This window comes from Cebus imitator, unplaced genomic scaffold (genome assembly GCF_001604975.1).
Source record: "Cebus imitator isolate Cc_AM_T3 unplaced genomic scaffold, Cebus_imitator-1.0 Scaffold16, whole genome shotgun sequence".
Classification (NCBI taxonomy): Eukaryota; Metazoa; Chordata; class Mammalia; order Primates; family Cebidae; genus Cebus; species Cebus imitator.
In genome coordinates, this window is record NW_016107331.1 from 11,692,579 (window position 1) to 11,717,976 (window position 25,398).

The window sequence follows — 25,398 nt, forward strand, 5'->3', positions numbered from 1 at the left end:
TATTAAAAATTTTTGTAGAGATGGGTTCTCACCATTTTGTCAGGCTAGTCTCTAACTCCTGGACTCAAGCAATCCTCACACCAGAATTTAAGGCCAGGCATGGTGGTTCATGACCATAATCATAGCACTATGATAGGCGGAGGCAGGATCTCTTGAACCCAGGAGTTCAAGACTAGCCTGGGCAATGTAGTGTGACTCCATCTCTACAAAAAATAAATTTGTAAGTAAATAAAGGTCTAGTTTCAAAATGATGTAACCACCCAACAAGGTCTTTGTAAGGAGAGGCCGAGATCAATTGTTCATATGGGTTTCATCGTGAATGCATATTCATTCATATTATGGTTTCTTTTTCCCCTATCCCAATCCAAACAGGTGCCACCTGATTGGGAGAGAGCATCCTTCCAACAGGCCAGTCAAGCCAGCCCTGATTTAAAGCCAAGTCCACAAAATGGAGCCACGTTCCCATCCTCTGGAGGATATGGCCAGGGGTCACTGACAGCTGATGAGGAGTCCCAGGAGTTTGATGATTTAATATTTGCATTAAAAACTGGTATGTATGAGCCACATTAGAACTACTATGTTACAATTTATATTTTCTTCCCATAAAGTTCCAAAAGTACTGTCAGTCGCCCTTAGCACATCTTGATTCTCATGACCCATTCCTAATTCTAGGAAAACTCTAGGATATTTTGTTCTTGGCATCAAATGTAACACCACCTAAAAATAATTACAAGTTGCTTTCAAACAAGGCATACTCTAACTAAATGTAAATATCCCTGTCCTGGACTCCTGCTAGAACACCAATATGCTATTAAGATTGCTATAGACAGTAGATAGGGATCTCACTGAGGGAGTCTTGTCTCTGGCCTGCCAAAGAGACCTTCTTATGGAGTGCTTTTGAAGCAGAAACTTTCAAAGGCAACGTAATGAGCGTGGTATAGTTCTATAATTTCTGAGTGCTATCACATACCATAATTCATTGACCCTCCTATATGTTCAGTCCCACCCCACTTTGACCCCAGTGGATAGTTCTTACAGAATGAGAGGAACATAGTCCTAAAGGTCCCAACTCATCAACATATGATGCTAGAAATATGCTAAGGCAATAAAAGACCATGAAAACACCTAATTAAAGGTCACATGCTCCTGGGGGAACAGTTAGTGGATATCATTCTTTCTAGTGTGTCTAAATTATAACTGCATTCATAATATAAATAGAGTGGATATTTGATTGGTCAGAAATCCTATTTTGAACATTCAAAGAAAACCAAAAAGCAATCTGAGTTGTTTTCAAATCAAAAATGGAGTTTAAAAATAGCTTTTCCTCAGAGAAATGTTGAACTGACACTTATAAAAATTCCAGTGAACTTTCAGTTTCTAGGTATCCACATAAGCAAGAAGATATGCCCATGCCCAGTTGAAGTTATTGAAATATTTATTCAGAAGTGCATTTTACTCTCTTATAATTTTATTGTTTGGCATAAAGTATATTGCTTTGCTAAAACATTTTTCTTTGTTATTATGAAGCTAAATTTTTGCATTATATCTTGAAAAATACTCCAAAATGTATAAAAATAACAGCATATTTTCATGTATCATATTTTATAACTTGTCCAAGGTTACATAGTTAAGAAATGGTGGTGGCACAAAGCAGATGCAGGCCGCCTGGCCCTGGGACGGTGATGCAGGCCGCCTGGCCCTGGGACAGTGATGCAGGCCGCCTGGCCCTGGGACGGAGTTGCAGGCCGCCTGGCCCTGGGACGGTGATGCAGGCCCCCTGGCCCTGGGACGGTGATGCAGGCCCCCTGGCCCTGGGACGGTGATGCAGGCCGCCTGGCCCTGAGACGGTGCTCTCAGCCGCTGTGCCACAATCGCCTCTCAAGTGCTTTGTTAGGAATGGCAAATCCTATATGTGTTAGTCCATTCTCACACTGCTTTGCAGAAATACCAGAGACTGGGTAATTTATAAAGGAAAGAGGTTTAATTGACTCACAGTTCCCCATGGCTGGGGAGGCTTCAGGAAACTTACAATGATAACAGAAGGCAAAGGAGAAGCAGGCATCTTGTTCACAGGGTGGCAGGACTGAGTGAGTGCAAGCAGGAGAAATGTCAGACACTCATAAAACCATCAGACCCCGTGAGACTCACTCACTATCACGAGAACAGCATGGGGGAAACTGCCCCCAGAATCCAATTACCTCCACCTGGTCCTGCTCTCCACACATGGAGAATGTGGGGATACAATTACAATTACAATTGAATTGTACATTTACAATTGAATCTTATAATTCAAGATGAGATTTTGGGTGGGGACACAGCCAAATCATATCACTATCGAAAGGAATAAGAACTCAACCCTGTATTCAAAATAGTGCTTCGAATAACCTTTGCTAGATATTGTTGAATCCTGAATGAATGGATGAATTTAAACAATGAACCTTAAGAGTTTGCTAGGAAAAATAGACATTCACACAAACATGACATAAGAAAGAATAAAGTCATGGGTAAAATTATAAATTACTGAGGAGATGAAGAAGTAACAAAAAATTCTCTATTAATTCTTGAAGAATGTATAGGTTTTAAACAAGTAAAGAATGGAGGAAAAGGCATTAGGGACTGAGGGGATAGAATGAGCAGGAGCCAGAGGCTTACCGGAGTGTGGCCTGTTTTAAGAGAACCAGTGGTGCAGTGTGACAGGGGCAGAGGGCGAGAGAAGCCAGGCAGCCCTGATGGGTAGCTTGCTGGCACCATCAGGAATCTACTTTAGTTCCCCAGCTGGGTTTCAGCAAACACCCTCCTTTAGCTATTCATAGTCATTCCTCAATGGGAGGATCCCTGACCCAGTATATTTGGGAAATTGCAGAGATTCACAACTCACATGAGCATTTTAGCAGCTCTAAAATGTTCTAGACCAAGGAAACCCACTTGCTTAATTTAACCTGGTCTTTCCAGAACACTAGCAATACATTCATTTTGGGGGAGCAGAACAGTCACTGACATTTTGCATAATATTAAAATTCTACTCGGGTGTCGTGGGTAAAGAGTGAGATTTTTATAGAGCATAGTGAGCCATGTAGGTTTTGGAGGAACGGAATGACATGTTCCTATTGGTTTTTGAGGCAAAATAACTCCTATGAAAGCACGAAGAAATAAATTTAGAAGCAACATCAGAAAAGCTGGGAGGTTATTACAGTGTTCCAAAAGAATGAGGTTAAGGCCTCAAATCTGGAGAGTGGAAATAAAAATGAGAAGATGAGCTTGCCAACAAAAGGAATGCTGAGGAAAAACTCAGGGACAATCTGCCAGAGTTCATGCTTCTCACCATGATGGCTGACTGAAGGAAAAGCAGATAGAGCAGTTGTTTGTTTATTTGTTTGCAGGAGGAAACTGATAAGTTCAGATTTGAACATTAGCCCTGGTGGCTCCTAAATATTCAGGCTTGGATCTTAGGTGAGGGACCTAAGGGTGGAAGGGAATGATTTGAAATGCATCAGCACAGAGACTATATTTGAAGTTATACAGATGAAAAAAGTTTGATCTGGGAGAATGGAAGGAGAGAGAAGAGAAGAAAGGAAAAGAGATAAGGAAGTCAGAGGAGAAGGAAGGAAAACAAGAATTTTATAGATAATACCATCATTTAAAAATCGAATTAGATTTTTAAATGATGGTATTACAGTCTCACAAAGAAACTGTAGCAAGATAGAAAGAAAACCAAAGAGGAAGGAGTTTCAGCAAGGAAGAAATGACTGGCCACATAAAACGTTCCTTAGCGTTGGGGCTCAAAAGGGGCTTTCAGACTACAAGTAATTCTCAGGGCAGATTACGTCCTCACTGCTACAGTGTCATCAGTTGTTGAAGTTATGACACCGGAAACATAAAGTGAATTCTTGGAACATAATTAAATTAGATCTATATTACATTCGATATTATATTTATATAACAACTATGAAATGCATTCGGTTCTAGAATGTAAGGAATGTCTTGCTTACTTATAGATTTGGTTTAGCATTCCTTTAGAGTTCCCTGAACTCGCTAGGAAATAAATACTTTAAAAGACCAAAATAACCATCTCTAACACTTGGTTCCCTATATTTTTAGAAAAAGTACGGTAGTAATCAAGTACCACCTACTGAACACTTTCCCTCGTAGAATCTGGTCAAGTAAAGGATCTGTCTACATGCCATTCCATCTACAGCAGTTATAATTGACCTGTAAGGCCAGATTCAGCCCAACAAAGTGCTTTGTTTTATGCCTGTAACATCTTAACATTTTTTAAGCCAATATGAAAAATTAGAGATAGTTTCTAAAAATCTGTAATTTCTAGAAAAATCTAGCAACAGAGTCTTTGAAGTTGAGCACAGCACTGCTTGCTTGGAACTGAGTAATAGCAGCCTCTTTGGACATGAGCTCTTCTGTTGTCTAGTGCCTGCTAGGCCCATGTCGCTGGCTTATGCAGGCCTCCTTGGCTGCTAGGACATCTGAGTTTGCAAACCTTGATCTATCTCAGGTCCACCTTCACTATGGACCACTCCAAGTCAAGTACTGGAAACAGTGGATCTTCTACGTCTCTTTCATTTGAACCCCTAAACAACTTTTAAAAGCCATGTAGCTTTTTGCATATGTTTAAATAAACATCTGAAGTTTTTCAAAATGAGTTTAAATAGTATCAAATAATGTAATTTCCACTGTATCATACTCTTTGGTGTTTGAAAAAAAAAATTTTACATTATTGTTTTAAACTAACCCAAAGGTTTTTCGCAAATTACCTTAGTAATGTAATACCTAGTTATTCATTTTTAAAATCTGTGAACAGGATTTTTTTTAATCATTGGAAATTTGACATCACCTTCTCTTCTCTTCAAACTTATATTTCCATTCTACTTTCTCCACAGAATTTTATCCTACTATATTTTATACTTGAAATTCATTTTACTCATATTTCTCTCCAACAGAACATATTTTTAAATTAGAACTTAATTTTTTTCTGTGTCCATAAGACTGTAAAGTGTTCAAAATTTCTTTTATACTGTTATAATTATTCCTACTGTACAGTTCAACAAGCCAACATGAGTAATAAAAACATCTGTTTTGATAAATGACTGTCAAAAATGAAAAAGACTCATCAGAATAATAGAGATGGAAATTTAAGATCTGGGAATGTATTCCCTTAAAGCTGTTCCTTCCACACTACTTTGTACTCCTTGAAAAGGCATCATGTACCACAAGTTAAAGGAATCCCAGCTTGAAGGCTTCTGCTTCAGGTGCTTTACATCCTGCAGAGGTGCTGACCTGGAGCCATGTACAGCATTAGATTATGAGGGGAAGCCAGCTCCCACATAGACCACTGACTTTAGCCAAATCGTTAACCACATCTTTTCATCTATAATAAGTGGGCTAGCAAACTCCTATTTTTCCGTCTACTTCAAAAAGCCTACATTGCAAAGATTTTCTTATTCTCAAATAACAGTTTCCACCATGTATCTGATAATTTTCTACTTAAGATAATGTGACACTGAGCCACCAATTTCTGCCCATGTCCTGGGCTTTCTGGCAGGCCTCCAATCTCTCCTTACATCTGCAGACAACCTTAGAGAACATTGGAAATCTAAGGCAAAAATGGCCTTTGACATTCAATGTCCATTCTGTTTCACCTCCTCCTTTCTTAGCTATAGCATCATTCATAACGAAGTATACTATAAACAGGTAGAAGATAAAAGCTTTTTCTGTGGTTTTAACATCTGAATAGGAAACCCTTAAAAACCAAAGCCTACAAGGTCAAAAAAGTTCATTTTTAATTGTGGAACTTCAGACACTGTGGTAGGATCAGATGAAAAGTGATTTGTCTGTCCTTCTTAAATTGTACCACCTGTTAATCGGGTCTGTTCTATGCACTTCCCTTCCCCTAATAGGATATTATGCACTAAAATATGTGTTGGAGAGTGTGTAATCAAGATAGAGGTTAATAAGTCACAAATGAGCAGGTGGGTCACAAGAACAGGAAGCATGGTCCAATGCAAATTCCACATAGAAGCGGGAAGGGTGGCCAGATATATATGTAGAAATAAGAATCTGGCCTAGTCCTGGGCCAGAGCTTATGTTCTGAAAAATCAGGATTCATCTCAGTATCCCTGGATATGTAACAGTGCTGAGTATCTCAGTTCATGCTCCATACTGGATGGAAGGATGGATGGATGGATACATGGGATTCAGGAAGAGTGACTAAGTAGGCCTTTCAATAGCCACTGATAACATTTCCTGCGTCCTTTTAATCTCCCTTAGCATTCTTCATCAATTAGGAATAATGTTCAAAAATTCAAGCACATACTAAAATGCTTGTATTAATTCAGTAGGTAGAATGACTTTACTGAGTGCAATAGAGAAATTCAATGTCAGAATGCCATTGCTCTAAGGGGCAAGCAGGAGACCTAATACTCTTTAGCTAAGACATTCTCTTTTTAATTATGTTAAGATTAACCTTGAGAAAGACTATATCTCTAAGAGGGAAGGCTAAGGAGTCAGTTTCCAGATTAGAAAACATCATCACTTCTTTACAAGCATTTACAAATGTGTCAGCAGGCTCCAAATTCATGTTTAACAGCTACAGTTGAATTCTGATGTGAGCAAGACAATGTTTTTGAAGCCACTGTGTTAGCACCTACTTTGTTGCATCCTTCAAACTTACATTAAAGGCAAGTAAATTAAAATAGTTTGATGTAAAATAGAAGACCTGGCCCATAAACCCGTCATGGACTTCTTTTTCAATCTAATTTTAACCATATTAAATTTTTAAAAATTTAGAAAAAGAAAATACTATGGATATTTTTAATTTCTAAGATAAAATATTTGACTTTCTATGAGAAATCCACATTTCAATCTAAAAAAAAGATGGCATAATGTCCTTCAATTAGTTGTTCTTGAAGTGCATCAGCCTTTCCACAGGCAAATGAGACACCGAGTTCTAGACTAGTGGTATCCTGATTATTATTACCTTTTTTTAAAAATAGAGCTGTCTAATATATCAACAGTGTCCCCAGCCAGGACTTTAGGAGAATGGAATACCCTGGGACAGCCTTCATTTTAGGGAAGAGAAGAAGGTTCAGAGCAAACTAGAACCCAGGCTCAGGGTGAGGGTAGGATGGAAAGGGATGTCTCTATATACACTCTTAACAAGGTGTGCCTTGAGTACTGGCATTTCTATGTTGATCCCAAGTTGACAAGATTCCTCAAAATGTCAAGCTTGGAGCATATTGGGCTTAGAAAGGAGAATTCTTCAGCAGGGGCTTCTCCCAGAGTGACTAACCTGATTCCCCACCATCCCCAGTCCCCTAGCTCCCTGGTGTTATCCCAGGCCAATGACACAAATGTCATGGTAAACATTTCCCTATTGGATACCTAGAAATGATTTACTTTTCAGTGAGAAGAAAATAGATGACAAGTCCTTGAACACAAATGAAAGCATTCAGAATCAAGGCCCAAAATACTCAGACTTCCCCAACTCATCATTAAATTTCTCTTTACAAGATAGCACATCAAACCACAGTGACTTATTTAACTTCAAGAACTTCTGCAGCCTAGTGTACTAAACAAAGTTAGGTGAGAATCAAAGTGAAAAAGTGGGATTTTGAAAGATATGGAATTTTTTTCCTCAGAAAAAAATGGAAAGGTTATGGTCTTCGGATCATTGTCACATTGATTCGGGCCACTCAGCTAGCACCTCTGATCCTCAGTCAGTCCCTGCATCTATAAAAAAGGACAGATAATCACCCTATCCTAACCAAAGCGTGTTAAAATGTTAAGAAATGTGAAGCTCATGATGAGTGTAAATTATTACTTTTAGTTCCTTTATGATTGCCTGTTCTGTTCACCAAAGAAAAGCGTTCTTGTTATCACAGTCGCTGGATTTTTCTTAAACTTTTGGTTTGAAATCTACGCACGAAAACACCTTTCAGAAAATCAGGACACTTACTGCAAACTACCTGCCTATTCATTTAATGCAGTTCACTTAATGAATTGCAGAGATGGGAGACCTGGTTTGTGCCCCCAGGTCTCGGCATGTTACTTGTGTGTAATATATGCCCTTTCTGAGTCTCAGTGAGGGATGAGTATTTGGGTATTTGTGCATTTTTTTGAACTGGGAAGAAATTGGGAAGGAGGATGATGAGGTGGGTCAGGTAGATGTGGTGACTCAAGAGGAATCTAGAACATGCTTACATATCTTGAGTTGCTAAATAAGCTTAGCATGCTCTCAGTAATGCAGAGCTCATCTTTCTAGTGTGCCTTGTCCAAGTTGCCATCACATGCTTTATGATAGCATTCCTAGTGGAATCTAGAGTAGGCAGACACTGAAATCACTGGGAGTTGGTACTAGATAAATCATTTGGCCTCACTCCTCCCTGAGGCTAATCATGGGGTTCTCTCTGTTCCTCCCTAGGGCTTCCATATTTAGCTCCTCCTTGCTATAGGCCCCAGGGCCTCAGTCACCGCCTTGTAGAATGGCTGCTATCTTACCAATTCACTGAGGTTCTTCCAGATAACATGGTTCTCCTATTCCCTGAAGGGAAGCATGGGCCTTGTCCTTCGAAGGCCTGGAGGTAGACGCAGATGTTACATTTGGAGGCCAAGCATTTATGCTTCGGGGCCAACCATTATTTATGGTGTTTCATAAATGATTGAAGGGGTCTTGGCGAAAACAGAAACAAACTGAAGGGGACTGCCTGGTCTATGGTTTTTTTTTGTTTGTTTTTGTAATGCAGGCCGAGTGTAGCCTGATCTTTTGTTTTGTTCAAGAGAAACCAGAAATCTGATTTTTTTAAATGTGAAATGTATTATAATTGTTATATTTTAGCAACTTAATACATTTTTTTTTGATATGGAGTCTCGTTCTGTCGCCCAGTTTCAGCTTACTGCAACCTCTGCCTCCCAAGCTCAAGCAATTCTCCTGCCTCAGCCTCCCAAGTAGCTGGGATTACAGGCACCCACCACCACCCCTGGCTAATTTTTGTATTTTTTATTAGAGACAGTGTTTCACCATGTTGGCCAGGCCAGTCTCGAACTCCTGACCTCAGGTGATCCACCCACCATAGCCTTCCAAAGTGCTGGGATTACAGGCATGAACCACTGCACCAGGCCGCAACTTACTAAATTTTTAAAAATACATTGTCATTGTCAATATTCTGGTTCTTGTAGAAAGAGTTTATGGGTGTTTGTTAAGCATTTTGCTTTATGGCTTATGTATACATTATATATTGAAGTATTATTAAATTTATCATCGAAACCTGCACAGTGTGAGAGAATAAAGGGGACATGATTAATAATTTTGTCAGGGATGAGGGCTTTTCATGTTTTATGTCCTCCAGCTCCCTATTTTGGGGAGATGGAAAAATAAGTATCTGTAAAAAGGTACAGAGATAGAAATGGACATTGATGGACAGGTAGGAAAACACTTAGGCTGGAATTAACATGGTACATTCAGGACATCAGGAGACCTGATCAGTTTCAGAGAAAGCTCTCCAAAAGGCAATGGTGGGGATACATCTGTTTGATGGGCTAGAGACAGATTAAGGACTGATTTGAAAGCCAAAGCAGAGGGTTCCCAATTCACTGCAATTGGCAATAGGAACTAATGCATATTCTTGAGAAGGAGACGGCAGTGGCATGCAGAATGGACTAGAGAAACAGAACAGGCAACAAGATGGAACAGGCAGGTTCATGACTTAGGATGCAGAGCACAGTTTATTACTACATTCAGCAGACTTTTACTGAACACCTGCAGTGTACTGAGCACTGTCCTATGAGCTAGGAAGATAGAGAGATAGGAAGGACATAATCCAGTGCAAGAGTCAGAAATTTTAAACAAGAATCACCATGTTTCCAGGGATAGCCAAATTTATATTGGTAGAAAGAGTGGAGGCAGCCAGATGAAGGAGGTGGGAAGCGAAAAGAGCACCCCAGGCAGAGGTGCCAGCGTAAGAACATGGTATAAAAAGGAGGTGACCTGTTACTCCGTGTCCTGAGCTTGGAAACCCTAGTGAGACATTAGGAGAAAGTGCAGGCAAGAAGATCCTGCAGGCCCTGAGGCAGGGCAGAAGACAAGGACTCCAGAAATGAGGCAGCAGGAAGAGACGAATGAGAAAGCAGAAGAGGTCTAGGAAGAGCCAGCAGATTAGAGGATGAGATGGGCAAGTACGACGTCACAGAAGCGAAGGGAGGAAGTGGAGTTTCAACAGCAGCCTTTAACAGGAGAGTGCGAAGGTCAGAGACCCAGAAGAGGGAGGGCTTGGCTAGAAGGTCACTAGTAGGCTCTGGCTTCCATCTCCAAATAGGCTAAGTTGAAGCTAATTCACCATTTTCTCGTAACTGTCAACTCTGCAGAATTGCCTTTTCTTCGTCTCAGACAGAAAGGGAAATCCCAGCTGCCTGAGTAACCGGTTTTTCACTTTCCTCCTTGTTTGCAGAGTCTAGTGGGTCTGGCCCTGGTAACCTCTGGTGATTCATCCAGCACGCCCTATGACCACATTCCCATTTTGTGTGTGTGTGTGTGTGTGTGTGTGTGTGTGTGTGTGTGTGTGTGTGTGTGTAGAGTGAAAATGAGAGATTTATGTGTCCCTCTGAACATTACTACAAAAGAAAAGAACATTGTTCTCTAGAAATATGAAAGAAAAATAAAAGAACAAAGTGTTACTCTAGCATAGTTTTAAGTTTTCTCAATTATCTGAGTTGTTAAAAAAAAATAGCAAATAATGGAGCTTCCTCAAAACAGATTCTGGGCACTGTCTGTAGTTAACAGTCACTGTGGTGGAATTCCTGTGTGGATCTATTTTGGCACTGTGTTACGTAATTATTTTTATCTTAGGATCTGATCTCAATCATTCAGAGCCAATGTCTTCAGGGCACTGATGTGACTCCAGGTGTTCTCACATGCCTGTCTTTCTTCTCAGATCACTGCCCAAGGCTCAGTCTCAACTGATGGACCTACCCAACTCAGTGCATGTGAAATTGGGGCCTGTATGTTTTATAACAGCAAATCCTACACCCCTGCTGAAAAACTCTAATAACCTGACTCATCTTCTATTTTGCTGAGCCCTCAGTTGAGGAATTATATTCTTGGTAGTAGGTTACACCTGTCCACTGTGTGGAAACAAAGAAACAATAAAGATTGAGAACCCAAATGTGTGTCTTTAGAAATTAATCTGTAGATTTTAAAAAACTACCAAAAGAAATGTAAAAGGTAGTTTCATAATCGTTAGGTATTAATAATATCTTCTAAAGGTAGTGCTCATTTTTTACTCATATAATAGAAATAAACAGGTTTGGACCTAATGTAAATTGATTCTTAAGAATTCACTGCACTAATGGTTTGGATTTTTGTGTTCATTCTATTTCTGTGGCAGGTGCTGGTCTCAGTATCAGTGATAATGAATCTGGTCAAGGCAGCCAGGAGGGGGGCACCTTGACTGACTCCCAGATCGTGGAACTCAGGAGGATACCTATCGCCGACACTCACCTCTAGCACCTCATTAAGCATTTGACTGAGCACATGTTCATATTTGTATCAGCTTTTGTGCTACAATTCTTTAAGTACATGCACTCGTGGAATAGGAACCTGTGAACTATACTGGATGATTAACACAAAGTGATTGTTGTGTTTGGAATATAAATTACTGATTGTGTGTGACCTGAAAATTCACTACTATAAGAAAGATGGGATCGGTTTGTATCAGTTAATAGAATGTTCATATTCCAAAAATATTAGCTGTTTTTTTAATCATCCTATATGGCTAACATTGTGTAATGAAAGTAATAGTCAATAAAGCAATAGAATCTATTTGGTATCATCCAGCTTCATTACTTATAAAGAAACATTGTGCATGGGCAAAAAAAGCTAACTCCCTGTGTAGATGATGACAAGCACCCTGTGCCGTCTTGCATAAATCCAGGTTTTCCAGATTCAAGACTGCGCTGCAACTAGAAGACTTTAATTCCTGAAAACTGTAGAATGAACTGTCTGTTGATGATCCCACAACTAAATGTTGATGGGAGTACTGAAATTGGCCTAGTCTTTCAACAGTATGTATTTCTGCTCGTTACAAAATCAGGGATCTGAACACTTCCCAGAATGAATATTCTGTCCCCAGTTAAAAATAACTCCATCAAGCACATTCATGCAGCTAAGAAGAAGATCGTTCAAACAATAGAGAGTTTGTTTTGGAGAAACATTTCTCGGTTTGGATTTTTCAGTCCTTCTTTGCTTTGGAATGAGGCATCAGAAAGTCTATCCCAGAACAAACACTGTTGTGTTCGTGATGATTTTGTTGACCGTAGTTCCAGAAGAATTACCAGGAACAGAACAAGTTTGTCCTAAGGAAGGCATTTTGACCTTTTATTTTGGAATTCTTGAGTATTTTTGAGAAAATCAGTATCATCTCAAGAAAAGTTAAAGATTAAGAGATAATTTTGTTCTATTAATAATTTTCCTTAGGGACATAATTAAAAGATCCAAGTGCTTTATCGTCTCTATTAAGGGTGGCTTTATTTGTTATAAAGCCTGAAGTGGCATTATTCATCTTGATAAATTATAAAATATCTTCTTTTCCTTCATCTTATATTGAGTTTTGAAAAGTAGACTGTCACTTTAAGTAGAAAACAAAGGGTCAGGAGCAGTGGCTCATCTCTGTAATCCCAGCACTTTGGGAGGCCAAGGCGGGAGGATCTCTTGAGTTCAAGAGTTTGAAACTAGCCTGGGTGACATGGCAAAACTATCTCTACAAAAAAAATATACATTAGACATCTAATTATCTAACAAAGGCTATTGTTGATAGCTATTTTCTTTGCTACATGTTGCCAAATTTTGAGAAAACCTGACCCAAAAAATGACCAATCAGGGACACCTTTCTTACTTCAGGTTGCTGGATTTATTTTACTATCCAAATTGCCGTCTTGGTAAAAAATTCACAAGGGCTACCTGCCAGTATTCAGCTTGATTCTTGTAAGTATTAGAAGGAAAACCCAAGGTTTTGCAAGCCACAGTGCTAAAAACAAGTAAGATTCAATGCCAACAGCAACAATATTTTGCCATTCTGTTTCCTCTAAATGTGCATTAAAGTGGGACATCTGCCATGTAGTACTATGTAGGGGCAAATAAAATCAAATTCTCAAATTGAAAACTGAAAGGATAGGACTCTAACGCTTCACCTGTGGTCTTTCTCTTTCAGTAGGCATGATCCTCTTTTTCTCCATGACATTTCATTAACACTCTTCTGAGATATCATTCACATTCCATAAAACCTATTTAAAGTGTATACTTCAATGGTATTTGGTGTATTACATTATTGGAGTTTTTAAAATTGTAGTAAAATACATATAAAATATATTATTTTAACCATTTTAAGGGTATAATTCAGTGGTTTAATTACATTCAAGATGTGATGCAATGTAAAGCATCACTTTTATCTATTTCCAAAATGTTTTCATCACTCCAAACAGAAACTCTATACCCCATCTCCATCACACTTTCTTTCCCCTGTAAGATACCTAACATTTCCTTGGCAATGTCTTCACTTCTCTGCATTTTTGTGATTACTTTTTTGCATTTGTTTTTGTTTTACATTTTTAGTATTTTAGAACGTTCAAAAAGATTTTTTATAATTTGGATACAAGTGCAGAGAGGTATGCACATGGGTTACATGATGGTGATAGAACTAGTGGAATTTCTACTAACAAGACAGGAAATACCAGTTGAATGAAAATCTTAGTAAACAAAACACAGAATTTCATTCTGGAACTTGAGTTTTGCATTGATTTTCAATCTCTTGAGGTACTTTAAGGTTTAATCAACATTTTCCATGCATCCCAAGTCTGATCAGGAAAGTTTGAACATAATGGATGTATGAAGAAAAAAATCCCATTTAGGAACTAAACTCCCAATCAATTCTACCTTGTGTTTACCAACACTTAAGATCTTAAGGCCTCTGGGTAGATTTGTTTGAGGTTAAGTCTCAATCAGATAAGTAAGTGATAGTGACCTCAAAGTGTGTGGATGCCAGAGTGGATCTCCCTTACACCCTGACTTTGGGAGAAACAAAGAAAGCACCAAGGCCATTCCTATGTTCCATGTGGCCTTTTAATTGTTATTGTTATAGACCCACACTTCCAATGCTTCTCTAGCAGGAGCCAAGTCAAAGGACCACATTTTCTAGTAGTAGTGTTTGAAGAATGGACCAAATGACTGAGGCTAGGAAACTCTTTCATTATCTTGCATCTCTTCTAGTCTTTTGTTTGTTTTTTTTCTGAGATAGAGTCTCACTCTGCTGCCCAGGCTGGGGTGCAGTGGCATGATCTGGGCTTACTGCAACGTCTGCCTCTCAGGTTTAAGGGATTCTCCTGCCTCAGCCTCCCACGTAGCTCGGATTACAGGTACATGCCACCATGGCCCAATTAATTTTTTTGTGTTTTCAATAGAGACAGGGTTTTACCATGTTGTCCAGCCTGGTCTCAAACTCCTGACCTCAGAAAATCTTCCCGCCTTGGCCTCCCAAAGTGGTGGGATTATAGGCGTGAGCCACCACATCCAGCCACTTCTAGTCTTTTTGACTGACCAATGAAATAAAATACAACTCAGATGAGTGATATTGATAAAATATAGTCAGTACATTCTGATTTTATTCTTACTCAATTATTCTCACCTACCCATACTTTTATTCCATAAAAATGTCAACTCTGCAATAGAAAAGCAAACTCACCTTTATAAACATTTAGAAACCCCCAGGTGCTTTATTAAACTATAGTGCATACTAGCTAGCACACACAGTGAATACATGTATAATATTCCTAAGGAAAAAAAAAAAACATTGTTTTCATGGTAATCTATAACTATTCAAGCCACCTTGACAAATTAGGCGACTACTTTAATTAGGAATTGACTACACTGGAGATGAAGGGGTTTAACAAAGAATTTATTCAAAACAACCCAGACATTTACTGATGCTTCAGCATCGTTGATTTATTGCTAACAAACATCTTTTATAAAGTAAATTACATGGTTTCAAGAAACACAAATGGAGAATAACCATGTTTCCTATCATCTGTGACAATGGCATACTGTTGTCAAGTACTATTGTCATGGTCCTTGGGAGTACTGTGGACGTCTCAGTTCAGTTCCCTGCTGGCCTCTGCAGTGGACTCACCAACTGGATCTAACTATGAGAACCAAGGTTGGAGCCAAAATTTCTAAAGCCGACATAGCTCAATAAATTTATGAGCACTTTCAGTACATGAATTAGTATTTTAGATCTGTGAAAAAACATAAGTAATCACTGCTTTCTAATAGATACAATAATTCAAATTTTAGCAAGGTCAAACTTTACTTTTTGCCTGTGATAAACCTTTATTAGTTTGTAAACAAATCACAAATTTGGCTTTTTTTCAAAATTAGGATTGTACTGCTAGCATTTATTTTGTAACACTAATGAAGGAGTGAAACAATGCAAACCATTTCAACATCACTATTTTGAGTTTGGGATATGATTACCTTTATTTCAAAGGTAAGGGTGTGTGTGTGTGTGAGAGAGAGAGAGAGAGAGACTGAAAAGTTCTGGGGGCTGGGCACAATGGCTCACACCTCTAATCCCAGCACTTTGGGAGGCTGAGGCAGGCAGATCACTTGAGGCGAGGAGTTCAAGACCAGCCTAGCCAGGCATGGTGGCAGGTGCCTATAATCCCAGCTACTTGGTAGGCTAAAGAAAGAGAATTGCTTGAATCCGGGAGGCAGAGGTTTCAGTGAGCTGAGATTGTTCCACTGCACCTCCTGCCTGGGCAACAAAGACAGACTCTGCCTAAAAAAAAATAAATAAATAAAATAAAATTTTAAAAAAAAGGTAATTCAGAGCAAGAAAATTAGGAAAATTACAATAAAAAAGTAATAATAGTTTCCATGATTAAAAGATGTTCTCAAAACTGGCTCGTGAAGTGTGTGAAACAGTCCATCATCCTGCATCACATTATGTGTCCTTACTCTGTGCATTCATCATTTTGAAGACTTTTGTACATTACAGGAGGGAAGTAGTGGTCATTTAATTAAAGACCTAAAAGAGTGGGTAAGAACACTCACACAAACTAGAAAGATACTCAAGATCAGAGGCACTATGGTTTCTTTCCTGAATGTTCCACCAAATAACGTACAGGTATTGTATCGTAAAGGGGTGGTTTCCCCTTTTAAAAGATCACTTTATCCTCAAGGTTCATCTGTGGTATCACAGATTGCAGAATTTCCTTTTCGAAGGCTGAGTAGTATTCCACTGTATGTCTATATATACTTTATTCATCTGTCAATGAACATTTGGTTGTTTGCACATCTTGGCTATTGTGAATAGTGCTGCAATGAATATAGAAGTGCTAATAATCTCTTCAAGATTCTGATTTCATTTCTTTTGAACAAATAACTCAGAAGTGGGATTGCTGGATCATTTGGTAGTTCTTTAATTTTTTTGAGGAAGTACTATACTGTTTTTCCATAGCAGCCACACCATTTTGCATTCCCACCAACAGTGTACAAGGGTTCCGGTTTCCCCACACCCTCACCAACACTTTTTGTCTTTTGTTTTTTCACAATAACCATCCTGGCAGTTGTGAGGTGAAATCTCATTGTAGTTTTGATTTTCATGTCCCTGATGACTAGTGACGTGCATTTTTTAATATACATGTTAGCCATTTGTATGTCTTCTTTGAAGAAATGTCTATTCTAGTCCTTAGTCCATTTTTAACTGGGTTATAAGGTGTTTTTTACTATTGAATTGTTAGAGTTCCTTAAATATTTTGGAAATTAACCCTTTATCAGATACATGAGTTCGCAAATATTTTCTCCATTCTATAGGTTGCCATTTTGCTGTATTGATAAGTGGAATAAGCCAATTACAGAAAGACAAATACTACGTTATTCCACTTATCTGGAAAATAGATTCACAGAATTAAAGAGTGTAACAGTGGTTGCCAGGGGGTGGGGGAGGAGAAATGAGGAGTTAAATCGGTGGACATAAAGTTTAAGTTAGCAAGTTGAATAAGCTCTAGAATAAGCTCTAGAAATTTGGCATACAACAGTATGACATTGTACTTATGGTCAACAATCATGTACGCTTAAAATTTTGTTAAGAGGCTAAGTCTCATGTTAGGTGTTCTTAACACAATAAAATAAATTTTTAAAAAGTTGCTTACAAGGTAGCTTGATCACTATTTATCACTGTAAGTTCTGGCACTGCATGGAAAAGGAAATTCAAAAAAATTTTTTGAAAAAGTTCCCAATCTCTCCTGGAACCCCTAACAGTAACTCCTCACATAATCCCTAATGATATCTGCAAAACCCAAATTAAACAACCTGTGCTAGACTATAAGCTCCTTAAGAGGGTTTCTACTTTTACTTGTCTCTGTCTCATTTTTTTTGTTATCCAAATCAACTAACAAAGTGCTTGGAACAAAATGATGCCAAATAAATATTTGCTGAGCTGAAAAAAAGCCATCTTTTCCCTAGTAGCTAAATTAGAGCATCTTTTTTCTTGATTTTTAAAAATTGATTTGGTTACAGAAGTTACGGCTTTAAAAATCCAAATGGATAGCAATTATTGAAGATGCCATATCATCTTCATGTGACCAAACAACTTTCGTTTTCAAGGCTAAGTTTGTTGTATTATATCTGTAATTCACTCAGCTTCCTAGTTATCCAAGGAGTCTTGAAAATGACTAAAGATCTCTGAAAAACTTGTTATTTTCATTTTGGCAGTAGACTATATAACAGGTTTCAAACTAGAATAGTTTTGTAAAGGATTACTGGGGTTAGGGAGGACAAAAGGAGTAAATGAACAACAAAAGATGATATTTACTTTTAGCATCTCATTCTTGTTTCAAGACCTGTTAATCATAAGGCTTTGTGTTGAAAATTACATATGCATGAGTGTTTCATAACCAAATGGTTGTAATCTCTTCTACTTATCTGGTTCCACAGTAGGAAGTCAAAGAAGTGTGTATTTGTCATTTCATGGTTGATTCATTATGCCTGTACTAAGTATGTTTGAATAGTCTGCTCCGTAATACCAGCTCTAGATAACATGTAATTTCTCATTGTAGTAAACCAAGGAAATAAGACTCACTGTACTCTGAAGATAAAGCAATGCGATCAGTTTAACTGTTTGTGTCCAAGGTTCAGATGAACACACTGTCATCTTCACAACTGAGCAATGACTCTATTCCACACTTTTAGGAACTACATATTAAGACCTTCCCATATCCAACCGCATCATGATTTCTCAAGACAACCAAAGGATTATGAGTCAAAAGTTATTGCTTCTTGTTAGTTACCAAGATGAAGACTAACCTGTGGGAAATAGATCCTTTTTCCTGGCAAAAGATTTAAAAAGTTCAAAAAAGAAAATTAAAAAAAAAATCAGTTAAAAGGCAGCACAAAAAGGTTTTGATAAAATGCACAAAATTATAATTTGCCAATGTAGATTATAGAGCAAATACAACAGAATTGACAAATTGGAAGGATGGGCAAAAAGATGAACAGATTTTATTTTAATTTATCTTCGGTCCAGTTATTCAAAACCTCTATAAACTCGAAAAGTATAGGCAATTTTGAAAAAGAGAAAAAGCATTTTCTTAACCCTACAGAATTTCTCTTGGCAGGCTGGTTAAATAGTTAAGTTTGGACTCTTTCCTCTTTGTCTCCTTATTTATCCTTTCCTCTTCCTCACACTTCATATTTTATAGAAGAAAGAGTTTTTGAAAATTTATATTGAAATTATTTTTAAATAAAGTATGTTTTTCACACTATGTGGGCATGCCTGATTGTTCAGAAAGAAAAATGTCAACAAATTCAGTTTAATGATTGATTGGTTTTTATTAGCAACTCATAAATTGGGCAGCATCTAATCTACAAAACAGAGGAAGCTCCATTGGGTATGGCAGGACAACTGATTTTTGTTAGGAAGATTGAGCAGGAGCAAGGAAACGGCATAATACAAAAAAAGCAAACTGTTTAACCTCAGGTTACTTCAGAGTACTTTCCTCATAAAAGTTAAAGCAGAAAGGACTCCCTTATCATGCTCGCCCAGGTCAACTGGGTTTCTTTTGATTGGTTGCTGTGAATCTCCTGTGTTTTGGAAAAACTGTCCTGTTTACAGATTTTCCTGTCCTTTTAAATTTCAGTTTGCTTTTGTGGCACTTAACACAAGTGACTCCATTTTGGTTTGTTCTGTTGGGGCCTCTTGCAGAAGCTCAGTCAAAAATAATGGCTGCCCTTAAATTTTATTTACCATTATAAATAAGGTTAATTTATATTAAGATGAAATCAAAACATAATTTTAAAATAATTTAAAATATTATTTAATATAAGTATTAAATATTAAAAAATTATATTTATATAATAAAATATTATTTTAAAATTATTTCTTGATTTCATCTTGATAACTATTTGACTAAGCTAGACATGGTGGCATGCATCTGTAGTCCTAGCTACTTGAGAGGCTGAGGCAGAAGAATTGCTTGAGTCCAAGAGTTCAAGGTTGCAGTGAGCTATAATTGTACCACTGCACTCTACCCTGGGTGACAGAGTTAGATTCTGTCTCTATGAAAAAAAAGAAAGGATGAAAGAACAAAAGAATTAATAAAAGAAAGAATGAAAGGAAAGAAAAAGAAAGAAAGAAGGAAAGAGAAAGAAGAGAGAAAAGGAAGGAAGGGAGAGAGGGAGGGAGGGAGGGAAGGAGGGAGGAAAGAAAGAAAAAGAAACTGTTTGACTCGTTTTCTTCTCCTTGGAGAACAACCATTCTTCACAGGATTTAGACTATGAAAAATAAAACTGTGACCACAATTTTAAAACTCCCTAAAAGATGACAAGCCTTTTAACTTCAGTGATTTTAACTTCCCTTAGCATCCACACCTTCTCCTAAGCATGGTTGCTGAATACTTAGACCTTCAGAGTAGGCAAATGCCACCTGGAAGTATAATACATTTCCATTTGGTTTCAGGTGTCATGTGGTAAAATGTCTAGAACGCAGGGCCCCGAATGGCTCTTGGAATAAACAATAGTTGCTTTCTGTTTTAGGTCTACATCGTGAACATGAAGCAGAAAGGAACTGCTCACACTCTGCCTGTTTCAAGGCAAAGTAAAAATTAAGCTCAGCATGCCATCGCATACTTACAAGTGACTTATGTGAGCGTTCCTTATAAATAGATTTTGAGAGTGCCAAGGTTTCCAACGAAATAGGAAACCATTAAAATGACTTAGCATTTATCATTTCGGGAAAAATGGAGAGACCACTGATTCTCCGCCAGCCATAACTGACGCTTCAAGGACTGTAAAAGTGTCATAGACAATGGCCAAAACTATGGAATTCATGGCCAAATCAGGGAGATGTTTTAAACTATGGCTTCTACAGTCATCCCCAATGGCAGTACAATATACTTATGGCATATAAAGAAATACACATGATGCTTGATTTAATAAGCCTCCTTTGGGGATGTTGATGAGTTATAGTTCACAGGTCTCTCTAATAATGCTAAAGCTTTATTTCAAAAAGAATACCATATGTTTTAAAGAAAAATGTAATAGTAGTAAAATAAGATTATACAGCACAGTATACATGCTCCTCCATCATACAAGTCTTTTGGAGAATGAAATAAATAACAGAAGAAAGCTCTTGCACAGTCACCTGAAGAATATTTTTAGAAGTTCTTAAGAATGCTAGCAGTTAACGTGAGCTAACTTTTATAATACAACCCAAAGTTTAACACTAATAAAAATGTGTATAATAAAATTCTAAATATGTATGTATATATTTACATATAAATATATGAATACAAATAGTATACATTTATATAAATATATAACATACATTTACATATTAAATTTGTAACTTAAACACGCACAAATCTTCACACACAAATATACACATACATGTATGTAACACGTTAATAGTGTAATTACAGAGATTTTCAATTTCTTCTTTGGCTTTTCTGTATTTTTCAAGTTTTCTACATAGAGTGTGTGTTAAATTTGAATTCAGAAAAAATATACATAGAGTTTGCTGGAAATTATTTAAGACCTGGGTTTAGCACAAGTGGTGTTTAAGGCATCTATTCTTTTTTTTCAGTCAATCTTTAGTGTAATGATTATAACAGATAAGATTTTTAAAATTTAAAGACCACAGGCTTCCTTTTCCTGGTAGAAATGACACCTCTGTGAAGTCTGCTTCATAGATGGCATTAGGTGACCACAACGATTAGCATACCACAAGTCTCAGAACCACCGGAGCTGGTTCATAAACTATTAGACTTAACTTCTCAGTCCAAGCAAATCTCTAATTTAGCCACGGGGGGAAAAGGAAAAAGGAAGCCCCAAGTCAAAGGAATTGTCTGTCACTGACAGTTTGTGGAAGGAACACAGGCATGCTTTTATTCTAATCAATGGGTGCCACAATGTTAGCATATTTAAAAGATAATGACACATACTTGATGGTCACAAAGGAATCACTGATGGAAAATGAGCATTTGGGGTATTATTTCAGACTTTTGGATTTCTTCCATGTTTCAGAAAAAAAAAAAATCTATGCTACATTTCAAAAGAAATTGGAACCTTACTGTTCATTCACATGTTCTGTAATTTCGAACAACTGTCCCGAATCTGATCATGAAATTTTTTTGTTGTTGAATGAAGATTGACTTCTAAGTCACTTTATTTAAATACCAAAAGCAAAGGGAAAAGCCAGTCCTCTCCTGCCACTTTCTCTGGGCTCCCAGGCCCTGCATGCTTCATAGTTGACGGTACACCAAACATTCTCCACATGCAGTGCACAGCCTTAGAGCGCTCTCCAACTCAGCAAGCTCAGAGCTAAGGCCCTCCTATTTCTCCACGTGGTATTCTGAAACACATAGAGTGTACTGCAGCATTTTATTAAAAGTCTTGGTATATACATATGAACTTGATATTTGATATCTGATTTTTCCTATTTCATATATTTTAATAAACTTAATTTATTGTGCCTCATTTACACTTGCATACTAGAAGGTGGCATATCCTTTTAATTGTTGTTGTCAAAAATATGTCACTCTACTGTCACACAAATCAAGATACATTTAGAGGCATCCTGCTCAGTTCTAAAATTAGGTCAGTACACCTACAAAATGTTTCCTATTTCACAAGGCCCTCCATGCCCAACCATCTGTTTGCTCCTGCTCCCTCCCCCATCCATTAATACCCTCTCCCCAAGTAATTCTTTTCTGCTTCTGTATTCCTTAGTTTATTCTCTTTCTGTGACAATGTCAAAGACAATAGCAAAACCAAAGAGATATTATATTAATCAAGATAATTGATACTAGGTGCTGTAATAAACCCAGTTTTCAGTGGCTTATCATAATATCAAGTTATTTCTTGCTTATGCAAAGTCCAATATCCCTCTTTTCAAAGCAATGACTCAGAATGCCTTCTTCTTTCATTCTGTGGTGTCACCGTCCTTTAGGCCCTCAGAATCTTTCATTTCTAGCAAGGTGGACAGAGAAAGAATGAGAGAAAGAAAGCGTTCGTGGAATATGTGGTCATCATCACTAGAAGTGCACCGGCCAGCACCCAGTCACGTGGTTCTATCTAGCTGCTGGACAGGCTAGGAAATGTGTGTCAGGAAAGAGCAGATGTAGGTAAATACCAGCTGTCTTGGCCACATACAGAGTCTCTCACAATTCTTTCCACAATCATGTCATTTCAGGTGGACCACCCTAATCCAGAATGTATTTTTATGCACATGCTTCCTTTACCACTCCAGCCACCCTGCTGCCCTCTCTGCCTTATATCTCTGGCAATATACATATATATATATATATATATATATATATATTTTTTTTTTTTTTTAAGAGATAGAGTCTCACTCTGCTGGCCAGACTGGAGTGCAGTGGCACAATCATGGCTCACTGCAGCCTTGACCTCTCAGGCACAACCATCCTCCTGCCTCAGCCTCCCAAGTAGCTGGGACTACAGGCATGCACCTCCAGCAGTAACTGATCCTTAAAGGACTGTAAAAGCATCATAGACATTGGCCAAAACTATTAAATTCATGGCCAAATCTGGAAAATTTTTTAAAATATGGCTTCTACATCACTCCCAATGGCAGTACAATATACTTATGGTATGTAAAGAAGTACATATGATGCTTGATTTAATAAGCCTCCTTTTGGGGATTGAAGAGTTATAGGTCACAGTTCTCTCTAATAATGCTAAAGCTTCATTTCAAAGAAAATACCATGTATTTTAAAGAAAAATGTAATAATGGTAAAATAAGATTATAGAGTATACATGCTCTTCCATCCTACAAATTTTTTGGAGAATGAAATAAATGACTTTTTTTAAAAAAAGAGATAGGATCTCACTCACTCTGCTGGCCAGGCTGAAGTGCAGTGGTACAATCAGGACTCACTGCAGCCTTGACCTCTCAGGCAATCCTCCTGCCTCAGCCTCCCAAGTAGCTGGGACTACAGGCATGCACCACCATGCCTGGCTAACTTTTTAAAATTTTTGTATAGAGACAAGGTCTCACTAAGTTGCATGCTAGTTTCAAACTCCTGAGCTCAAGTGATCCTCCCACTGCGGCTCTCAAAGTGCTGAGATTACAAGTGTGAGCCACCACACCTGGCTCTGGCTTTATCATTTCAACCCACCCAAAGCTATTCTTCCCGTGAACCAAGTGTATTACTCCCTGCTGACTCACCACTCTATCTTGAGTTCCAAAAATATCACATGTTTCTGAAGTTAAATCCTTGCCTTAGATTGTATTAATTTCTTCAATCTTTGCAAGGAATAAAAACTGAGGGGGAAATAAGCTGATAGAATCACCACTGGCTACCATAAGGAAGCATTAATACCAAGTGCAAGACAGGGCTCTGTGACTCATGCCTGTAATCTTAGCACTGTGGGAGGCCCAGGTGGGTGGATCGCCTGAGCTCAGGAGTTCAGACCCACCTGGGCAATATGGCGAAACCCCATCTCTACCAAAAATAGAAAAATTAGCCGGGCATGGAGGCCCACACCTGTAATCCCAACTATTTGAGAGGCTGAGGTGGGAGGATAGCTTGAGCCTGGGAGGCAGAGGTTGCGGTGAGCTGAGATGATGCCACTGCACTCCAACCTAGTTGACAGAGTAAGACACCCTTCTCAAAAAAATTAAAAAAATTCACAGCAAGTGAAAGAAACAATATAATCGGCACAATAAAGAAAATCTCACAGGCGATAGAAGCAGAAATAAGAAGTTAAATTTTTCATAAAAGACTAATATAACAATTTTGGATACTCTGATACATGTTTTAAATTCTTCAAAATTTCCTGAGATGAAAAGATAAATCCTCTGCACCAGGACACATAGCCTGAGTTACTAGTTTCATAACTAGGGTTATGAAAGAGGAGTGCTCTAAGGAACAAGCTGCATTTGGAAACATTTTGCAATTTTCAGACCTGAGATCAGTGACCCAAAAGATGAGCTAAAATATTCTGAAAAACAATATCTTACAATAGACGTCACTAAGCCAGATATGATCCTTCCCCAGAAACAAAAGGAAAAACCGACAGTGAAAAGATCTTACCACTTCCTCTGGAATTCAGAATCATCTGAAACGCTGCTGGTAAAGAAAATAGAGGGAAATATTGCTGGATTTCTTAGTCTTTGCTTGTACCTATTCAATTAATCATATATAGTAAAATTAGCTTAATTATAGTAATAAAAAAGATATAGTATGTTTATAGAACATGTTATAGTTTTTCAAACTTTTTTTAGGCTTATCTTATTAACTCTTTTATCTGTATTTCACATAGGAGTAACGACAGTCCTTTTTATTTAAATTACCCCACCATCACTATTGAAACTTTTTAAATCAACATAATTCTAAAGCTTTATTTACATCAGGTCAAACTTTTTTTCTGGCTGGATGGGGTAATAGTAGTTGTCATAATTAAAAGTGAAGAAATAACTTAGATCAGAATTAAAAATTTTCCCTGGTTTTTTACTTACAGGAAATCGTGCATTATTCTTTTCCAGAAGGTAAAAAAATAATCTTGTGTGAGTAATAAGACAAATTTTCACACAAATAACCAATAACATGAGCTAGACAGATGTTGTTTATAAATTCTTTTACTTGTGCCATTTCTTTGAGAAGTTAGGAAAAAGAAAATCACTTAAAGTACAAAATAATAGATACTTTGCCATTGGGACCTCATTATAGTATGCAATAGACAAAGGTCAGGTCATTTTTAATATTAATAGTCTAAACTATAAAATCATGAATGGTATTGTAGTTGGGTTCTTTTGGTTGCAGAAATATTTACTTGTTTTTTTTATTTTTTATTTTTGTATTTAATTTAATTTTTTTTTTTTTTTT

General features: G+C 37.6%; 1 protein-coding gene across 4 annotated transcripts in view; it reads left to right on the forward strand.

The window, feature by feature from the left end:
* Positions 1-11,824, forward strand: part of ADGRV1 (adhesion G protein-coupled receptor V1) — a 564,714-nt gene extending 552,890 nt beyond the window's left edge. For all 4 annotated transcript variants that reach the window (XM_037731465.1, XM_037731468.1, XM_017508574.2 and 1 more), the window contains 2 exons: positions 373-550; positions 11,391-11,824. In XM_037731465.1, the coding sequence (XP_037587393.1) occupies positions 373-550; positions 11,391-11,509 (297 nt within the window). In that variant the 3' untranslated portion in view covers positions 11,510-11,824. The remainder of the gene's footprint in view (positions 1-372; positions 551-11,390) is intronic.
* The last annotated feature ends 13,574 nt before the right edge of the window (positions 11,825-25,398 follow it).